This window comes from Mustela nivalis (assembly GCF_964662115.1).
Source record: "Mustela nivalis genome assembly, chromosome: 5".
NCBI lineage: Eukaryota > Metazoa > Chordata > Mammalia > Carnivora > Mustelidae > Mustela > Mustela nivalis.
Window position 1 is genome coordinate 73,999,826 of NC_139024.1, and position 17,381 is coordinate 74,017,206.

The following is a 17,381-nucleotide window of genomic DNA, read 5'->3' on the forward strand; positions in this document are numbered from 1 at the left end:
AAAAGAATTACCTGGCCTGGAACAATAGTGTGTGTGAAAAGTTTATTCAGTTCCACTAATTTATTGGGAGTGATGTTAAACTTCAGGGCTATGGAGTTTAGGGTGTCCTGGCTTCCAGCCTAGAATAATCAGACAAACAAGATTCAAAATATAAAGCAAAAACAAAAACAAAAAAACCCAAAAACCCTTCCTCGTAGTAGGCCAACATTCATCTATTTGCAATATGAGTGAATGAAAAGTAGTTCTAGCCAGAAATATCCTGAAAAAGAAAGTGAGTAGAGTCTCAAGTCTTAATGAAACCATGGAAGAGCGAGGTCTTAAATCAGTTCATTTCTGGGCTTATCTTCAAATTTCAGTGTCCACTAATTAGATTTCTACACCTACTTTGGCACAACTTCTTATATGGAGTACAAGTCCATGAGATACAATACAAAACTGTTAAGTAGAGAAGAAATAAAGTGCAGACACAGTACCTACCCAAAAGGGAAGTCAGGGCTTTCTCTATTCTCAATGCTGTCTCTTGCCAGCCTCTTTGCTGCTCTAAAGGCTCCTAGAGAGTGACTGGTTAATGGCTGACTTCCCCAGTGTCAGCACAGTGCCCAACACACAGAATAGTACTCAAACATTTGACAAATGAATACAATGGAAGGCAAAGAAATGGGAAAGAAATTCAGATTAGCTATCCATCATTGTTCAGTCATTAAAATGACAGCTTCTCATGGTCAGCCAATTAAGGTTATCTAAATCTATGAAACCTGTGATACACACTCCCAGATGGAGGTTTCTTTCCTTTGCTAATAGGGAGGAAACGGACCAAGAGAGGGCAATGAGATGATGGGAAACTTCACAGTAAATAGCTCCACCCAAAAAAGTCTGCTGCCTCTGGGCAGGTCAATATCCCAAATTCCTTGTCTAGGGTCACTGGATGGAACTTGTTAGTGGGATGCCACTCTGGTGTGCCTCACTAAGAAGTTCCCATCTAAAATCCTGGTTCAAGACCCATGGCTGTACTGATAACGCAAAACTGGCTTCCCCAGGTAAGTCCTGAATGAGGCAGCAACGGGAGGCAGGGATGGCAGGTCGTGGACCAGGGAAGATGCAGATGGAGAATGAAACTCACTACCAGTCTGAGCATCAAAAACCCCTAACCTGATGAACGGTCTCAGACTAATCAAATTCACAGTTACAGATGACAACCAGAATGACCTTGAAGCATTTCTGGGACAAGTCAGTATTTTTAAAAAGTCATTGAAAATTTAACAACATATGCCCCTACTTCTACTCTGGGCAAAATCAGCCTTACCAAAAGTGTAAAAAAAAAAAATGTTTTAAAGTATGTATTATTTTTTCATTATTGGATATTTATACAATATTTTCAAATCTAGGAGTTTTCAGGGTATAGGAGTCAGTACAAGACACACTGAGAATGGAAATTAGAGCCAGACTGTTGGATCTGAATTGTGAATCTGCGACTGTGTGACCTTGAGTCACTTGCTTTTAACTTCTATGTGCTTCAGCTTCTTCCTCCATCAAAAAGATAGTTATAATTCCTGCTTCACAGCACTTACTTCATGCCAAGTGATCAAAAAATTGGCTTCATATTTTTAAGAAAACACTTGTAGAATATACTGGTTAGGGAGTTCAAGGAAGGAGAAAAACATTAACAATCTGGAGTTATTACATATGGATAAGACATAAATAGAGAAGCAAGCCATAGACCCTAGGACAGACACTGGAATCATTAAATGTTTAAAACTAAACGGATGCAAAAAAAACCCCCAAAATAAATGAACAAACAGACAAAACCAAAACTGAACAGATGTTCGAACATCCACAGCTCTGCAGTCAAATGCTCTACCATGAACATCCACAGCTCTGGAGCAAAATAAGCAATCCAGTAAGTGGTTCTCATGGTTCTCTAAACAAGAAGTTATGAATCCCCTTTTATTTCCAATGACAAGTACAAAAAATAACTTGCCAAGTAAAACCAATCCCATAACCTGTCAATCAAACAGGAAGGCATCGCTGCATTACGAATCTGATCCCTTGTTTCTTTAAGTAACATGGGCGTTGCCGTGTGTCCTCGCTGCAGCAGTTAGTATATACTTTGTGAAGCATCTCCTAGCCAATAACACGTCTCATTTCTTTGGGGGGCTTGGGAATGATACTGCTGGATACACACATGGCTTTGGATTTTATACCGTTACTAATGATAAATAATCCAATACTTTTTGAGTACCTACTAGGAGGTTAGGCACTGTGCAAGGTGTTATGGGGATCAAAAACATATTGTAGACCATGGCAAAGTGAAATAAAAAAATCACCTCAAATCCCTTCCGGAAAGGCCTAGTCCTCTAACCCCCAGAAAGATGGCTGTACACATTCATAGAACACGGAGCATGAAATGCCTGTGCCCGGCTCTCCTGTGTGACTCTAGAAGGGCTTGGAGATAACTCAGCATTCCAGAAGAAATGCCAGGGAAGGATCAAGTCTTGCTGCTCGCCGTACAGAGAGCCTGGCACAGCATATGAGTAATGAGTAGAAAAACATACACATGAGAAAATCACAACCAGGCAATGGCGACAGCACTTCATTTCTTGTTAGCAGTCAGAGAACACGCCTCAACCATGCTCCTTTATAGTGAATTAAAATAAATCTAGACCCGAGTGTTCACTTTGTAGCAGAGCTGGGATAAATGCACGCAGCTCCTGGACTCCAGGAGTTCACGATGCAGGAGAGAGAGGCGTACACGGCACATACACACATGCACAGCATTATTCATCTCCTGATTCAACAATATGGAAGCCTATACCTTGCAAGCCCCAGAAATACAATGGTGACCAAAAAGTGGTCTTTCCCCATAGGTCCATGAATTAAGGCACAAGACAGACATTAAAATAACAATCACGGGGCACCTGGGTGGCTCAGTTGTTGAGCCTCTGCCTTCAGCTCAGGTCATGATCCCAGGGTCCTAGGATTGAGCCCCACATCGGGCTCCCTGCTCAGCGGGAAGCCTGCATCTCCCTCTCCCACTCCCCAAGCTTGTGTTCCTGCCCTCGCTGTCACTCAAATAAATAAATAAAATCTTGGGGCGCCCGGGTGGCTCAGTGGGTTAAGCCGCTGCTTTTGGCTCAGGTCATGATCTCAGGGTCCTGGGATCGAGCCCCGCATCGGGCTCTCTGCTCGGCAGGGAGCCTGCTTCCTCCTCTCTCTCTGCCTGTCTCTCTGCCAACTTGTGATCTTAAATAAATAAATAAATAAATTAATTAATTAATTAAAAATAAATAAATAAATAAAATCTTAAAAAAAAAATAAAGTAACAATCACATTAGTGAATCAGTAAACTGAGACAAATTTGTAAAGGAACATGAATCTATGAGAGGTAAAATAAAGGGATCTGGCTGAATGGTCACAGGGATAAGAATGAACATGGAGGGGCGCCTGGGTGGCTCAGTGGTTTGGGCTGCTGCCTTTGGCTTGGGTCATGATCTCAGGGTCCTGGGATCGAGCCCCGCGTCGGGCTCCCTGCTCCGCAGGAAGCCTGCTTCCCTCTCTCTCTCTGCCTGCCTCTCTGCCTACTTGTGATCTCCGTCTTTCAAATAAATAAATAAAATCTTTAAAAAAAAAAAAAAAAAAGAATGAACATGGAGAGTCATGGGAAGAAGATGTCAAGGATGAAGTTCTGATTGTAGAAATGGGTGGCTGATGGAGCCACTGCTTCTTGAAAAAAAAAAAAAAAAAAAAAACGAGCTCAGAGATCTAAATGGATATGATAAGCAGGCAAATGACTCTGGTTATGGAACTCAGAAGGCATGGATGGGATGAGACCTAAAGTTGGCCATTGTTGGCATAGCAACGATAATCCAAGTTACAGGTTTACATGACATTGCCTAGAGAGAGAATATGGAGGGAAGAGAAATAACTTAGAACAGGTCTTAAAAAGCTTCCTTAATTAATGGGCAAACAAGAGGAATGCAGCTAAGGGACAGGATGTGTCGTGGGGAAACATCATGCAAATCCAGTGGTATTAACAAATGTACACACCTCCTGTTTATACTTACAGTATATTCCATAGTACCGTGGGGCTTCTGAACCACCATCTTCTTCTCTTTTTTATCATGTGTTTTGTTTTGATTGTCATCTGAAGAATAAAATGTATATAAATCAATAATTTCATTTTCAGGGATCGAGGATAGGGTAATCTACAGTACATTAAAACCCACTTTCAAGGGGCCTCTGGGTGGCTCAGCTGGCTGGGAGACTGCCTTCGGCTCAGGTCATGATCCTGGAGTCCCGGGATCGAGTCCCGAGTCAGGCTCCCTGTTCTGTGGAGAGTCTGCTTCTCCCTCTGACCCTCACCCCCCAATGGTCTCCTCTCATTCTCTCTCAAATAAATAAATAAATAAATAATAAAAAATAAATAAATAAATAAAAATAAATAAATAAATAAATAGATTAAACCCACTTTCAGGATGTTTGGCTGGCTCAGTTGGTAGAGCATGAGACTCTGCTCTCAGGGTTGAAAGTTCAAGCCCCACAGTGAGTATAGAGATTATTTAAAAATTAAATCTTAAAAAAAAAAAACACAAAACCCACAAAACCCACAACACAACAATTTCAAACTGACTGAAAAAAAAAAAAAAAAAGACACAACTAGAAAAATGGACTACAGGCACAAATAGAACATACTCTTTAAAAAAAATACTATTCATCAATGAACACTTGAATAAATGATTTATGTTAACTATAATCAAATAGTACAAATAACAATGAGGCAATGTTTTATAGTTACTAATGTAATGGTTTAAATGATAATATATAATGAAACTGTTAAAGTAATATACTTATGATATACATGAAGCATCATGTAAATCAATCCCATCCTTTTATTTTTTGTTTTTTCATTATGAAGTATAATTAAAATAACAGTGGATCAACAGTTACAGTTACTCAATTATTACTCAATGCTCACCATACAATGTTATTACACTATTACTGATTATATTACTTATGTTGTTCTTTTCATTTCCGTGACTTATTTATCTTATACCTGGAAGTTTGTACCTCTTAATCCCTTTCAACTATTTCACCCACCCTCCCTACCTCCCCTCTGGGAACTACTGATTTGTTCTCTGTATTTAAGAGTCTGTTTCATTTGTTTATTTGTTTCTTAAGATTCCACATATAAGTGGAATCATATGGTATTTGTTTTTCTCTGTCTGACTTACTGCACTTAGCATAATACCCTCTAGGTCTATCCATGTTGTCACAAATGGCAAGATTGCATTACTTTTTATGGCTGAGTAATATTATACATACACACACACACACACACACACGCACACACTCTGTCTCTCTTGCCCTGTGTGTGTGTGTGCATGTGTGTGTGTGTGTGTGTGTATGACACAGTCACATCTTTATCCACTCATCTATCAGTGGATACTTGGGCTGCTTCCATATCTTGGCTATTATAAATAGTGCTACAATGTATCTTTTTGACTTAGTGTTTTCATTTTCTTTGAGTAAATACTCAGTAATGGAATTACTGGATCATCTGGTATTTCTACTTTTAATTTCTTTATTTTTTTTTTCAAAGATTTTATTTATTTATCGGGGGGGGGGGAGCGAGGAGCACAGGCAGATAGAATGGCAGGCAGAGGCAGAGGGAGAAGCAGGCTCCCTGCCGAGCAAGGAGCCCGATGTAGGACTCGATCTCAGGATGCTGGGATCATGACCTGAGCCGAAGGCAGCTGCTTAACCAACTGAGCCACCCAGGCGTCCCTCTACTTTTAATTTCTTAAGGAAGCTCCATACTGTTTTCTACAGTGGTTGCACCAATTTACATTCCCAACAAGAGTGCACAAGGATTTCCAGCCCTTTTAGAAAGCAATTTGTCAATATGTACCAACAGCCATAGAAATGTTCATTCTTTGATTCAGTAATCTTTCCCTTAGGGATTTATCCTAAGCAAAAAATCCAAAGAGGAAAACTACCATATATCATAACATATGATTTGTGCAGTATTATTAATAATAGTGAAAATCTGGGAAGACCAATATGCCCAACAACATATTGTAAGTTGGGCCACAGACTTTACCGTTTTTATAGGTCAAAATAGGTCAACCTAAGGTTTAGCAGCTGCATTATGATTTAAATTAATTCTCATGGTTAAACACATCCTTATATAATCAGCCCAGATATTGAAAACCAGAGAGACATATTGCAAAGGATAACAATTTAAGTGACAAAGAAATATACAACTGAATTAACGACATGAAAAGATGCTCTAACCTGTATGTGATCAGAAAAATGCAAACTAAAAGCAAACTAAAATGAGGTATCATTTCCCAGCTATTAGCATGGCAAAAATCAGAAAGTTGGATAATTTTAGTGTCGGCGGAGATGTGAACTGCTAGTAGGAATGTAAGCTGGTATAACCATTGCAGCAAATAAAATCTGTACAGCCCTTCCTTACGACTCAGCAATCGGACAGACATCCATCCTCTCCCAGGAGGTATATACTTTATAGATATCAGAAAGTCACTTGCTGGAGGATGTACTGAACAGCCTCATCGGTGGCAGCAGGAAGCTGGAGGGTAAGCAAAATTTAGTAGAAATGCTCTGGAATTCTAGGCAGTAATTAGAAATAACAAGCCAGAAGTATACACTGTCGTGTGTTTACATGAGAGAAAAAGAAGGGGATATACAGAACAGTACCATAAGGTATACTTAAAACAGGTATACTTAAAACTTTGTGTGAGGCACACAAAGGAAGTACACATTTTTCAAGGTCACGTCCAAATACCAGTCTATATACCAAACACAGCAGGATGTGTACGGTAGGGAAAGAAATGGGAGGGAGGAATGAGGATACAAGGAAATTAATGAATAAATAACGAGGAGCCCAGCTCGGCCGGTGGTGATATGCCATGAACTAAGATTAGCTCTGTGCTCTACATCAGGGGTCCTACAACGTCCCACGTACAGGCAGATCCACAAGATCACCACATCCACATGATAAATAGGAGTTTACTGAGAACTGGAAGGTAATACAGCAGCATGAAAGAGTTAATTCATGTGGTACTGATCTGCCTTTTAAATATTTCCTTTATATTAATACTAAAAACCAAGAAAAAAGGAAGAGGTGCTGTCATTAGAGTTCTTTCCAGTCATTTCTATGTTCAACTGGATCCTTTTATAGAACCAGAGAGACTCCGGAAATTCCTCCAGACTAGAAAGAAAGTGACCTCCCTACCCTCAGGTGGCCACGTGTAAATTACTTTAGGAGGATGAGACAGAGAGCGTTTTCTTAGAGCTCCAGATCTCTAGATTCTATAGGTAGGGAGAATTTACACAGTCCGATGAAAAACCCAATCATAGTACTTTATGACTCTTACGATCTGGTATTCCATCCTTTTAATATGTCAGCTCTACTCTCTGGCCCACACTCCTGCCCTTCTCTTGTCACTACAAACAGCTGTCACTGCAGCTACTCCTGCTTTCAGAACAGACCCTTCCTACCCTTTTGTAAGCGCTTCCCATTTCTAGAACCTATCCTCTTCCCGTCTGTGGCAGCTTCCAGTCCACGCCTGCACATCAACTGTGCACAATTATTTCTGGTCCCAGTGGATCCCTGTTAGCCACCAAACCATGAGTTTCCACACTGCTCAGCTGCACAAGAAAAACAGGTGCTTGCTGAACCTTTTAGGATAAAGTGAACATGAATACCTGAATTAGTACAAAAATTACTTTTCCTTTGTCACAGGTGGGTAGGCCAGAAAAATGTCAAACATAGTAACATTATAAATAAAGGAGAGGGAAAAAAGCCTTCCCTCCAGAATCTAAGATTTTGAAACTCTGGAGGTAAGGACCATGATGTCTATCCATCTTTGGACGTCTTGTGCCTTAATATGATACCCAGAATGTATGATCGAACGATACAGGTCAATGAACCCGACAAGTTGGATTACTGGCAACATCGTCACTGACCGAATATCGCACCAGGAATATCATATGAACCCATCAAAGCCACAAGCCATTTTTACAACGGACTCAATACAGACAGCAAAGAACGGTCTGATTCCAAGGACCTAATTCAATTGTCTTTTCACAGCGTAACAGCACAAGGCAGGGTGTCTGGGTGGCTCAGTCAGCCTTCAGCCCAGGTCGCAAACTCAGGGACCTCGGGCCCAGTTCTGCATCGGGCTCCCTGCTCGGTAGGTTGTCTGCTTCTCCCTCTGCTCCTCACCCTGTGCTCGCTCTCTCTCTGTCTCAAATAATCTTTTTCTTTTTGTAACAGCACAGGGTGAAGGTTCATACTGCTTCCTAGGGTTTTTTTGCGGGGGGGCTGGTGGTTAAGTTTTAAAGATGGCAGTGCGTGTGTCCGTAAGTGAAGGCCTGCATACTTCACCTAGACAGGCTCTGCAGCACATAGCCCATGAAGCCCTGGAGAGGTTTCCCACCCTAAGGAGAGCTGAGAAGAGACAGCAGCGGCCTTGGGCAAGGACTACTCGGCCTTGAGGCAGGATGGGGCTCCATCTCCAGGGTTTCTGGGGAGGGCCCGTCACTACCTACAAGGACGGAGGACTCTCCCAGTGTTAGTGTCACGTCCAGCGTCAGCCTCCTCAGACCCTTATATCTACACACATTCAGACCCTCCTCTGCTCAGGAGAACCTGGAGCAAATGACGGAATAGTATTTACTGCTGGAGGGGAGACCTGGCCAGATGTTCCTCAGAAACTATAAGAGCAAAGCAGCTGAACCTCCGGCCTGCCCCGCCTCAGGAAAACAAAAACTCTTCAGAGCCTAGTAAGGAAGAACTTTGACAAAACTGACAAGACCCCTAGAGGAGAGAAATGCAGGTCCCTAGCCCCGCCCGTCTCATTTCTCATAAATTGCAGATGTGGGGCTACCTGCCTGGCCCCCCATCCTGCCTCTTCCCTCCCACCCCAGAGGAGGGCCGGGAGTGTCCCCAACACAAGGCTGCCGGCCCATGCATCTGAGATTCTAGACATGTTTCTTTTCTTTTCTTTCTTTTTCTTAAAGGATTTCATTTATTTATTTGTCAGAGAGAGAAAAAGAGCACACACAAGTAGGCAGAGTGTCTGGCAGAGGCAGCAAGAGAAGCAGGCCCCTGCCGAGCAAGGAGCCTGATGCGACTTTGCTGTGTAACCTAACAGGTTTTGGAAATTAGGACACATACCTGCCTACCACAGGTGGAGAACAGGTTTACAAGAAAAGATAAGGGCACCTTTATCAGTTAGTGAAGCATCTGTCTTCGGCTCCGGTCATGATCCCTGGGTCCTGGGATGGAGCCCCACATTGAGCTCCCTGCTCAGCAGAAAGCCTGGTTCCCCCTCTCCCACCCCCCCCCCACCGCTTGTGTTCCCTCTCTCGCTGTGTCTCTCTTCTGTCACAGCAAGAATAAATAAACTCTTCAAAAATTTAAAAAAAAAATTAAAATATAGGAAAAGATAAGAGGCTCAAATTCAAAGAGGGAATTTTCGGGGATTCAAGTAGTGATCTGAGCTGTGAGTGCGCTGGAGAATGGGTAGGGGATGTTAAGGAATGCAGCACTGGCTAGATGTTCTGGTTCTGAGGAAAAAAACATGCAAGAATAAGGCAATACCAATGTCATTCAAACCTGAGCATCTGTCACAGACCACTGGAGATGGGGTGAAGTCAGGACAACAGATATTGTTCCCTACTGTCTTTGAGAACAGAGACTAAAGACAACTGTGAATTCCCTGGATCTTGATTCCATATCTCTGTATAGATACAGGAAAGACAGAAAAGACAGTATGTAGCTTTTTTCCTGCTATCAATTATCTGAATAAGCAGAAACAGAATGAGAAAGTATCAGGGCCACTTCTGTACTCGCCTTACACTTAATCGGTGTGTGGGTGTTCTCTCCTCTTACTCTTCTCGAACAATCCATTCTCCCCCTTCCTTTCGTCTCTATCATAAGACCATCTAAATGGGGTACATGAGCTGACAGCATAGGACCCTCAAGAACTTGTCTAAAGAGGGAGGACAGTTTTCCATGGCATCCAAATGAGATGAATTTGTAGAGGCAAAAACTGTCTCTTGTCTCTCCAGATCCTTCTATGAAAGGGGCACCCTGACTGACAAGCAGAAGAATCTACTTCCAATGACTGGCATATCCCTATCCTAGGAACTGATGAATTTGGCTATGACAGTTTGATGATATTAACCATAAAATCAAGTCATATGCCATCTCCCTTATGTCACTAAACATTTTTCTTTTTTTTTTTTTTAAGATTTTATTTATTTGTCAGAGAGAGAGAGAGCGAGCGAGAGCGAGCACAGGCAGACAGAGTGGAAGGCAGAGGCAGAGGGAGAAGCAGGCTCCCCACGGAGCAAGGAGCCCGATGTGGGACTCGATCCCAGGACGCTGGGATCATGACCTGAGCCGAAGGCAGCTGCTTAACCAACTGAGCCACCCAGGCATCCCACTAAACATTTTTCTGATCACAGTTTGGTTTGGGGGTCAAAATGAGCTGAGTTCAAATAGCAAACCTGATAAATTCTCACAGCTGTGCAACATTAACCAAGTTATTTGAAATCTTTGTGCCTCTGCTTCCTTGTCTATAAGAGCATTCTCATAATGTTGTTCAAAAGATTAAATGAGATGGCAAGCACAGTGTTTCCCTCAGAGCCTGGCACAGAGTAAGTGCTTAACAAAGGCTAGTATTAATAATGCAGTCAATGCAACTTAATAGGAATCTGAACAGGGTAGGGTATGAAAAGAATTCTAAACCTTAAGCCAAAAGATTTCATTCCCAAACACGGGAGTGACAGAACATTGATAGATGATTATGAATTGTTTAAAAGAGAAAAACCCAATCTAATCACTTGGATTCAATGCTAAAGAAGCCTTCAATGAATTAAACAGCCATTATATTAAAAAAAAATTAAAAACATAACACTAGTTAGAAAACTAAAAATAGGAGTGAGCTTCCCTTAACACAAAGAACTTTTAGTTATTCTTTGATATGCATTAAAAATATGCTCCTGAGGGGTGCCTGGGTGCTCAGTGGGTTAAACCTCTGCCTTCAGGGCATGATCCCAGGGTCCTGGGATCCAGCCCCACATCCCGCTCTCTGCTCAGCAGGGAGCCTGCTTCCTCCTCTCTCTCTCTCTCTGCCTCTCTGCCTATTTGTGATCTCTGCCTGTCAAATAAATAAATAAAATCTTAAAAAAAAAAAAGCTCCTGAAAAATCAACAGAACCCTAAAAGCTGTATATTAAAAGTAATTTGCCTGTGAGAAGGGAAGCTGAACGACCTTGAGAAATCACTTCCTGGTCTGTACTGTCCTGTTCCTTGCTAAACACAGCCTGAACTAAGGCACCAGTGAGGCCCCACCCCCACCTCAACTTTCTAGAAGAAAGATTCGAGGGTCTGCAGCAGCAGAAATACCCCCAGGCATTGCAGGACCTCCATCCCATTCTTCTTTTGTCAAGTTGTTCTGTGGGAGACACAGGCCTAAGAGCAATTCCAGCAAAGCTCTAAGGCTTCTGGACGTAACATCTCCCACTCCGCTCAACTCTAACACAGAGGCTAACCTAAGATGATACAGGACTAAACCACAAGAATTTAAGGTCATAAAAATAAACTTTGTCATGGAGATAAAAGCAGCAACACTGCAAAGACAACAGAGACCGGCAGGTTGGAACTCCCAAGGCTGAAGAGGGAATCTCTGCCACTCTTTGGCACTTCGAGACGAGACAACGCCCACACCTGCCTTGAATGTGTACCCACCTGTTCACCAACGGTCTCTTTAGAAATCAAGCAAAGCTTTCCAAGGTATACCTGAGGCAACAGAGAGGAGCTCTTATATCAGACACTGAAAGCAAATATTAAAACACCAATATAAATACAAGAATTCCTACTACCATGGTTTATACTCAACTGTGTTTTGGAATCCCTAGTCAAAGGAAAAGATAAGAGTTAAAGAGAGATAAAAGAGATCACATTTTGATTATTCACAGATGAATTGTCTACCTAAAGAACCAACATCTTAAAATATCCAGAAAATCATGAAATTGTTCAGTAAGGTGCCTAGATATGAGTCTTTTATATTTGTTATAGAAATGTATTACAAAGGGGCGCCTGGGTGGCTCAGTGGGTTAAGCCGCTGCCTTCGGCTCAGGTCATGATCTCAGGGCCTGGGATCGAGTCCCGCATGGGGTTCTCTGCTCAGCAGGGAGCCTGTTTCCCTCTCTCTCTCTCTCTGCCTGCCTCTCTGCCTACTTGTGATTTCTCTCTGTCAAATAAATAAATAAAATCTTTAAAAGAAAAAAAAAGAAATGTATTACAAAGAGTACCAGGCATAATAGTAAGAACCAAGAAAATGCTTAGGAATAAATAGAATGAGACAATGGCAAGATATATATGTATATATGTAAAGAAATTTTAAAAGGTTTAGTAAAGTTGATGTAAATGGAAGCTTGAATAAAGGGAGGTATATATAATGTTCCTAAATTGGAAACCTCATTCTTGTAAATATTTCACTTTCTCTTCAAATTAATGTTTAAGATAAATGCAATTCAAATAAAAAGAATTTTTTTGGAGAAGGCAAACATGTCAAATTGATCATCATACTTCTTTGGAAGCATAAATAGATCATAAGAGTATCCAAAATTATTTTTAAAAGAAAAATGACAGTAGGAATCCTGTACTGATGTTAAAACGAATGATTATAAAGCCATAGCAATTAAAAAATGAAGTATAAAAAATCAGGTCTATATTGAAGGAATTTAATGGAATACAAAAATGCTTTTATAAACTAGTGAGAAAAGGCTAGCCTTTCCCATAAATGTCATGTAACTTCATCTTTGAGGGGGAGGTTTTGGCATCAGACAGACTGAATGACAGTACTGGTCTGCCCCAGCTCACTGTATAATTAAGTAACTTTACTTAATCAAAGACAGTTTCCCAGCATGTAAAATGGGAACACAGGTGTGTCTGGCTGGTTGAGTCAACAGAGCATAAGACTCTTGATCTCAGGGTCCTGAGTTCAAGCCCCACACGTTGGGCGTGGAGCCTACCTAAATAAAAAAAAAATTAAAAGTAGATAAATGGGGATACCAACTGGACTCCCACCGAGTCACTGTAAGGATTACATAAGGCAATTTGATTAAGGTAGAGCACTGCACAATGTGTGAAACAAGGACTCAGGAAACCTTAAGGATTACTATTAAATGAGGTTGGGTGAACACTGGTTAAGATCTGGAGAAAAATCCAGACCACTCTTCAATCAATGCAGACAGATTAAAGATTTAATAGTTAAAAATATGAAGTTAGAAATGTTCTTGAAGAAAAATACAGGATTCGTATTTGCTTAAAGAAATATGTTCTCTATCGGTGATACACACTTCTGAAATTACTGGCCTCACTCTGTCAAGAGCGCAATGAAAATATTAAATATTATTATTAGGTATCCTAAGGGTAACTTCTGGAACACCTGAATCATAAGCTGTTACAAGAAAAATTTTTAAAAGGTATGCCATGAGGAATCTTCACCTCTTGAGGATGGAGAGGGCAGGGGTGTGAGGAAGAAAGAGTACACTAAATATGAACTCCATGTTTTCTCCTCTGTTGACACAAAGGGAAATGCCATGCAGATGTTGTTTTCCTTCCTTTAAGCATGCCACATGACCAACATGAGTGGAGTCACAGTCACGCTGATGTACAATCTAGAATGCAAGAAGGGTGGGGGAGTTGTTTATGGTGAAAATCTTTACCTCAGAGCCTAGTAGTGCCCCCAGCAGGAAGCTGGCCCTCAAGTACTTGTAGAATGGGTCAACTAACCTCTCCTCAGTATGGAAGCAAACAGAGTACTTCAGTTATTGAGTCAGCTTCTGACACACCAGCCATAAAACCCGTCAGTGTGTTGACTGTAACTACATATATGACTAGGTCAAGCCCAGGGAGAAATTTCAACCTTATCGTCATTCACATTCTAGTTCAGGGGAAATGGAAACTCCATGTATAACCAAGATTTTGTCTTTACTAAGAAACCAGAAGACCTAAACTTTTATTCAACTTTTGGCTTCTTTTTCCCTGAGAGCTTACTTGGGGGAAGCAGAACAATGTACAGTGGCGTTGTTAGGACTTTTGTGCCAGAGCTGGGCTCAAATCCCTGCTTTATACTGATCCACAGCGGGACCTCTGGTTAAGTTACTCAGCTTCCAGATTTTCTCGTCTATTTAATAGGCTCCTACCACCTGCATTAGATCATAATTACTAGTAAATTAAATAATGAAATAAAGCATTTAACCTACAGGAGTCACTCATCTAAAATAGGCTCTTTTGGGGCTCCTGGGTGGCTCAGTGGGTTAAAGCCTCTGCCTTCGGCTCAGGTCACGATCCCAGGGTCCTGGGATCGAGCCCCGCATTGGACTCTTTGCTCAGCAGGGAGCCTGCTTCCCTCTCTCTCTCTGTCTGCCTCTCTGCCTACTTGTAATCTCTGTCTGTCAAATAAAATAAATAAAATCTTAAAAAAAAAAATAAAATAGGCTCTTTCATCTGAAAACTCAAGGTAGTTTTTTTTAAATAAATGGATCAAAAACTTAGTTGGGTAAATTTAAAATTTAGAAGGGAATAAGAACTATAAAGACCAATTCTGTACAAATACAAACTATAAATGGTCATGAAAAATACCGCTGAACAAGAGAAGAAAATACAAAATCACCCATGTTACTGCATTCGGAAAGAATCCATGTTTACATTCTGGTGACCGCCATGCCAGCAGTTCTCCATCTCCCTTTTTGTAGGTATACAGAAGAGTTATTTTTTCAACAAAAATGGAATAATTATCTATATACTATTGCCAACCTGCTTTCCTACCATAACAGTATTTTGTGAAAATTTCCCAGTGTTTTTCTTTTTTTCTCAAAGATTTTACTTATTTATTTGACAGAGATCGCAAGTAGGCAGAGAGGCAGGCAGAAAGAGAAAGGGGGAAGCAGGCTCCCCGAAATCATGACCTGAGCCAAAGGCAGAGGCTTTGTGTAACCCACTGAGCCACCTAGGTGCCCCTCCCATAGTGTTTTTCTGTATCATTTAAAAATAGCACACAGTCTTCCATCTTATGTCATTTATGTTATTTTTATTTTCCCACTATTTAAAACAATGCAATGAAGAAGATGTGGTATATTTATAGAACAGAATATTATTGGGCCATAAAAAAGAAGGAAATCTTGCTATTTGCAACAACACGGATGGAACTGGAGAGTATAATGCTAAATGAAATAAATCAGACAGAGAAAGACAAATGCCATGATTTCACTCATATGTGGAATTTAAGAAACAAAACAAGTGAGCAAAGGGGGAAAAACAGACGGTAGAGGACTGGGGGGGGTGAGTTAAATAGGGGATGCTGATGAAAGAGTGCACTTGTGTTGAGCACCGGCTAATGTATGGAACTGTTCAACTACTTTACTGTACACCTGAAACTAATGAACGCTTCATGTTAACTGGTATCAAAATAAAAACTTAGGGATAAACAAACAAATAAACATAGGAACAAAATAAATAATAAACAATGAAATGATAGTCACTGTATTTAAATCTTCTGGTATGCTCATGACTGGTTTCTTAGGGTGAATTTCTACAAAAGTACTGTTGGGTCAAAAGGTATGGAAAAGGTAAGTAGGTCTCTTGATAATAAAATGGTTACTGCCTTCTAGAAAGATCCCACTATCAACGTATTGGAGCGTTTTTTCCTTTGTCCTTTCCCCAAGTCATTCCTAATTTAATGTCTCAAAACCGCTTAAGCTGAAAAATCACTAACAATATTTATGTGATCTCTGGTCCTTGTTTCAGCCCAAATTCAATCTGGGTCTTACTCGTACAATGAGATTTTTCCCAATACAAATGTGATATGACAGATTCATTAGGGAACAGTATTTGGACTAAACAGATCAATTATAATAGGACTAGATTCAGATCTAGCTCTAAGACAACAGGTTTTAAAACACAGCTGTTTGGTTCAGTGACTGTACTTTTTGCTTCAACAATGACAAGAATGCATTACAATGTACTCCATTTATGGGAGCGCTGGCATTGGAAAAGGAAGAGGAAGGAATGTCCCTTGATCACTGTCAAGTTACCAGGGGCTGGAGGACTGGGGGGTAGATATTGGCTAAAGAGTCCAAACTTCAGGGTGCCTGGGCACCCGGGTGGCTCAGTGGGTTAAAGCCTCTGCCTTCTGCTCAGGTCATGATCCCAGGATCCTGGGATCAAGCCCTGCATCCGGTTCTCTGCTCAGCAGGGAGACTGCTTCCCCTTCTCTCTCTCTGCCTGCTCTGCCTGCTTGTGATTTCTCTGTCAAATAAATAAATAAATCTTAAAAAAAAAAAAAAGAGTCCAAACTTCCAGTTCTAAGATGAGGAAGTTTTGAGGACCTAACGTATAGCATGGTGGTCACAGTTAATAATACTATATTAAATACCTGAAAGTTGCTAAGAAGTAGATCTTAAATGTTCTCACTACAAAAAAGAAATGGTAATTATGTGCCTGATGGAGGTGTTAGCTAAAGCTATGGCAGTAATCATTTTTCAATATATACATGTATCAACATGCAGTCTACCTTAAACTTAGACAATGTTATCGCAGTTATAGCTCAATAAAGCTAAAAAAAAAAAAAAAGAGGACAGCTTTTTGTATTCATGCTTTTTAAATTTTTAAAAATTTTAATATTCATGCTCTTAGCCATATTTGCAATGGTTATGTATTTTTAATTTTATGTTTAATTAGTTACAATGCTCATCACCAATTTTTTCATAAAATAACTTTTTCATTTTTGAGGATTAGATTTTTGATGGGTGTCTCGGGAAAAAATGTCTCTCCCACTCAGTAACTTTGTTTAGGAAAGGTATGACATAAATGGGATATTTCCTGAGACTAACTATGTGGGAGAATATCCTGTTTCTTTGACCTTGAGAAACAACTTTTACTCCACAACTCTGAAGATTTCATTCTTTTGGTGTTCATCGCTGTAAAGTCTGTGCCTGACTCTCTTCTTTGTTCTTCTGTACCTTAAATTTTTAAAAAGTTTTTATTTATTTATTTGACAGAGAGAGAAAGAGAAAGCAACAGAGGCAGATGGAGAAGCAGACTCCCCACGGAGCAGAGAGCCAGATGTGGAACTCAATCCGGGGACCCTGGGATCATGACCTGAGCTGAAGGTAGATACTTAACTGACTGAGCCACCCAGGTGCCCCGGTACCTACCATTCTTTTTAAAAAGATTGTTTTTACCATTTATCCATAACCTATAAACATTTGCTATAGCTTCTCTACATGCTGAGTCTTCCCCCCTCATCCTGCCCAAATATGGTAAGCTCTTTTGATTTC

At 40.7% G+C, this 17,381-nt stretch overlaps 1 protein-coding gene across 16 annotated transcripts in view; it reads right to left on the reverse strand.

Annotated features, from left to right (window-relative positions):
• The window catches only part of NCOA7 (nuclear receptor coactivator 7), a 162,577-nt gene that overhangs the window by 63,127 nt on the left and 82,069 nt on the right, over window positions 1-17,381 (reverse strand). For 14 of the 16 annotated variants that reach the window (XM_082729918.1, XM_082729901.1, XM_082729915.1 and 11 more), the window contains 2 exons: window positions 4,062-4,141; window positions 12-119 (listed from right to left, as the gene is read on the reverse strand). In XM_082729918.1, the coding sequence (XP_082586044.1) occupies window positions 12-119; window positions 4,062-4,141 (188 nt within the window). The remainder of the gene's footprint in view (window positions 1-11; window positions 120-4,061; window positions 4,142-17,381) is intronic. The other 2 variants (XM_082729902.1, XM_082729903.1) reach the window with 1 other exon arrangement.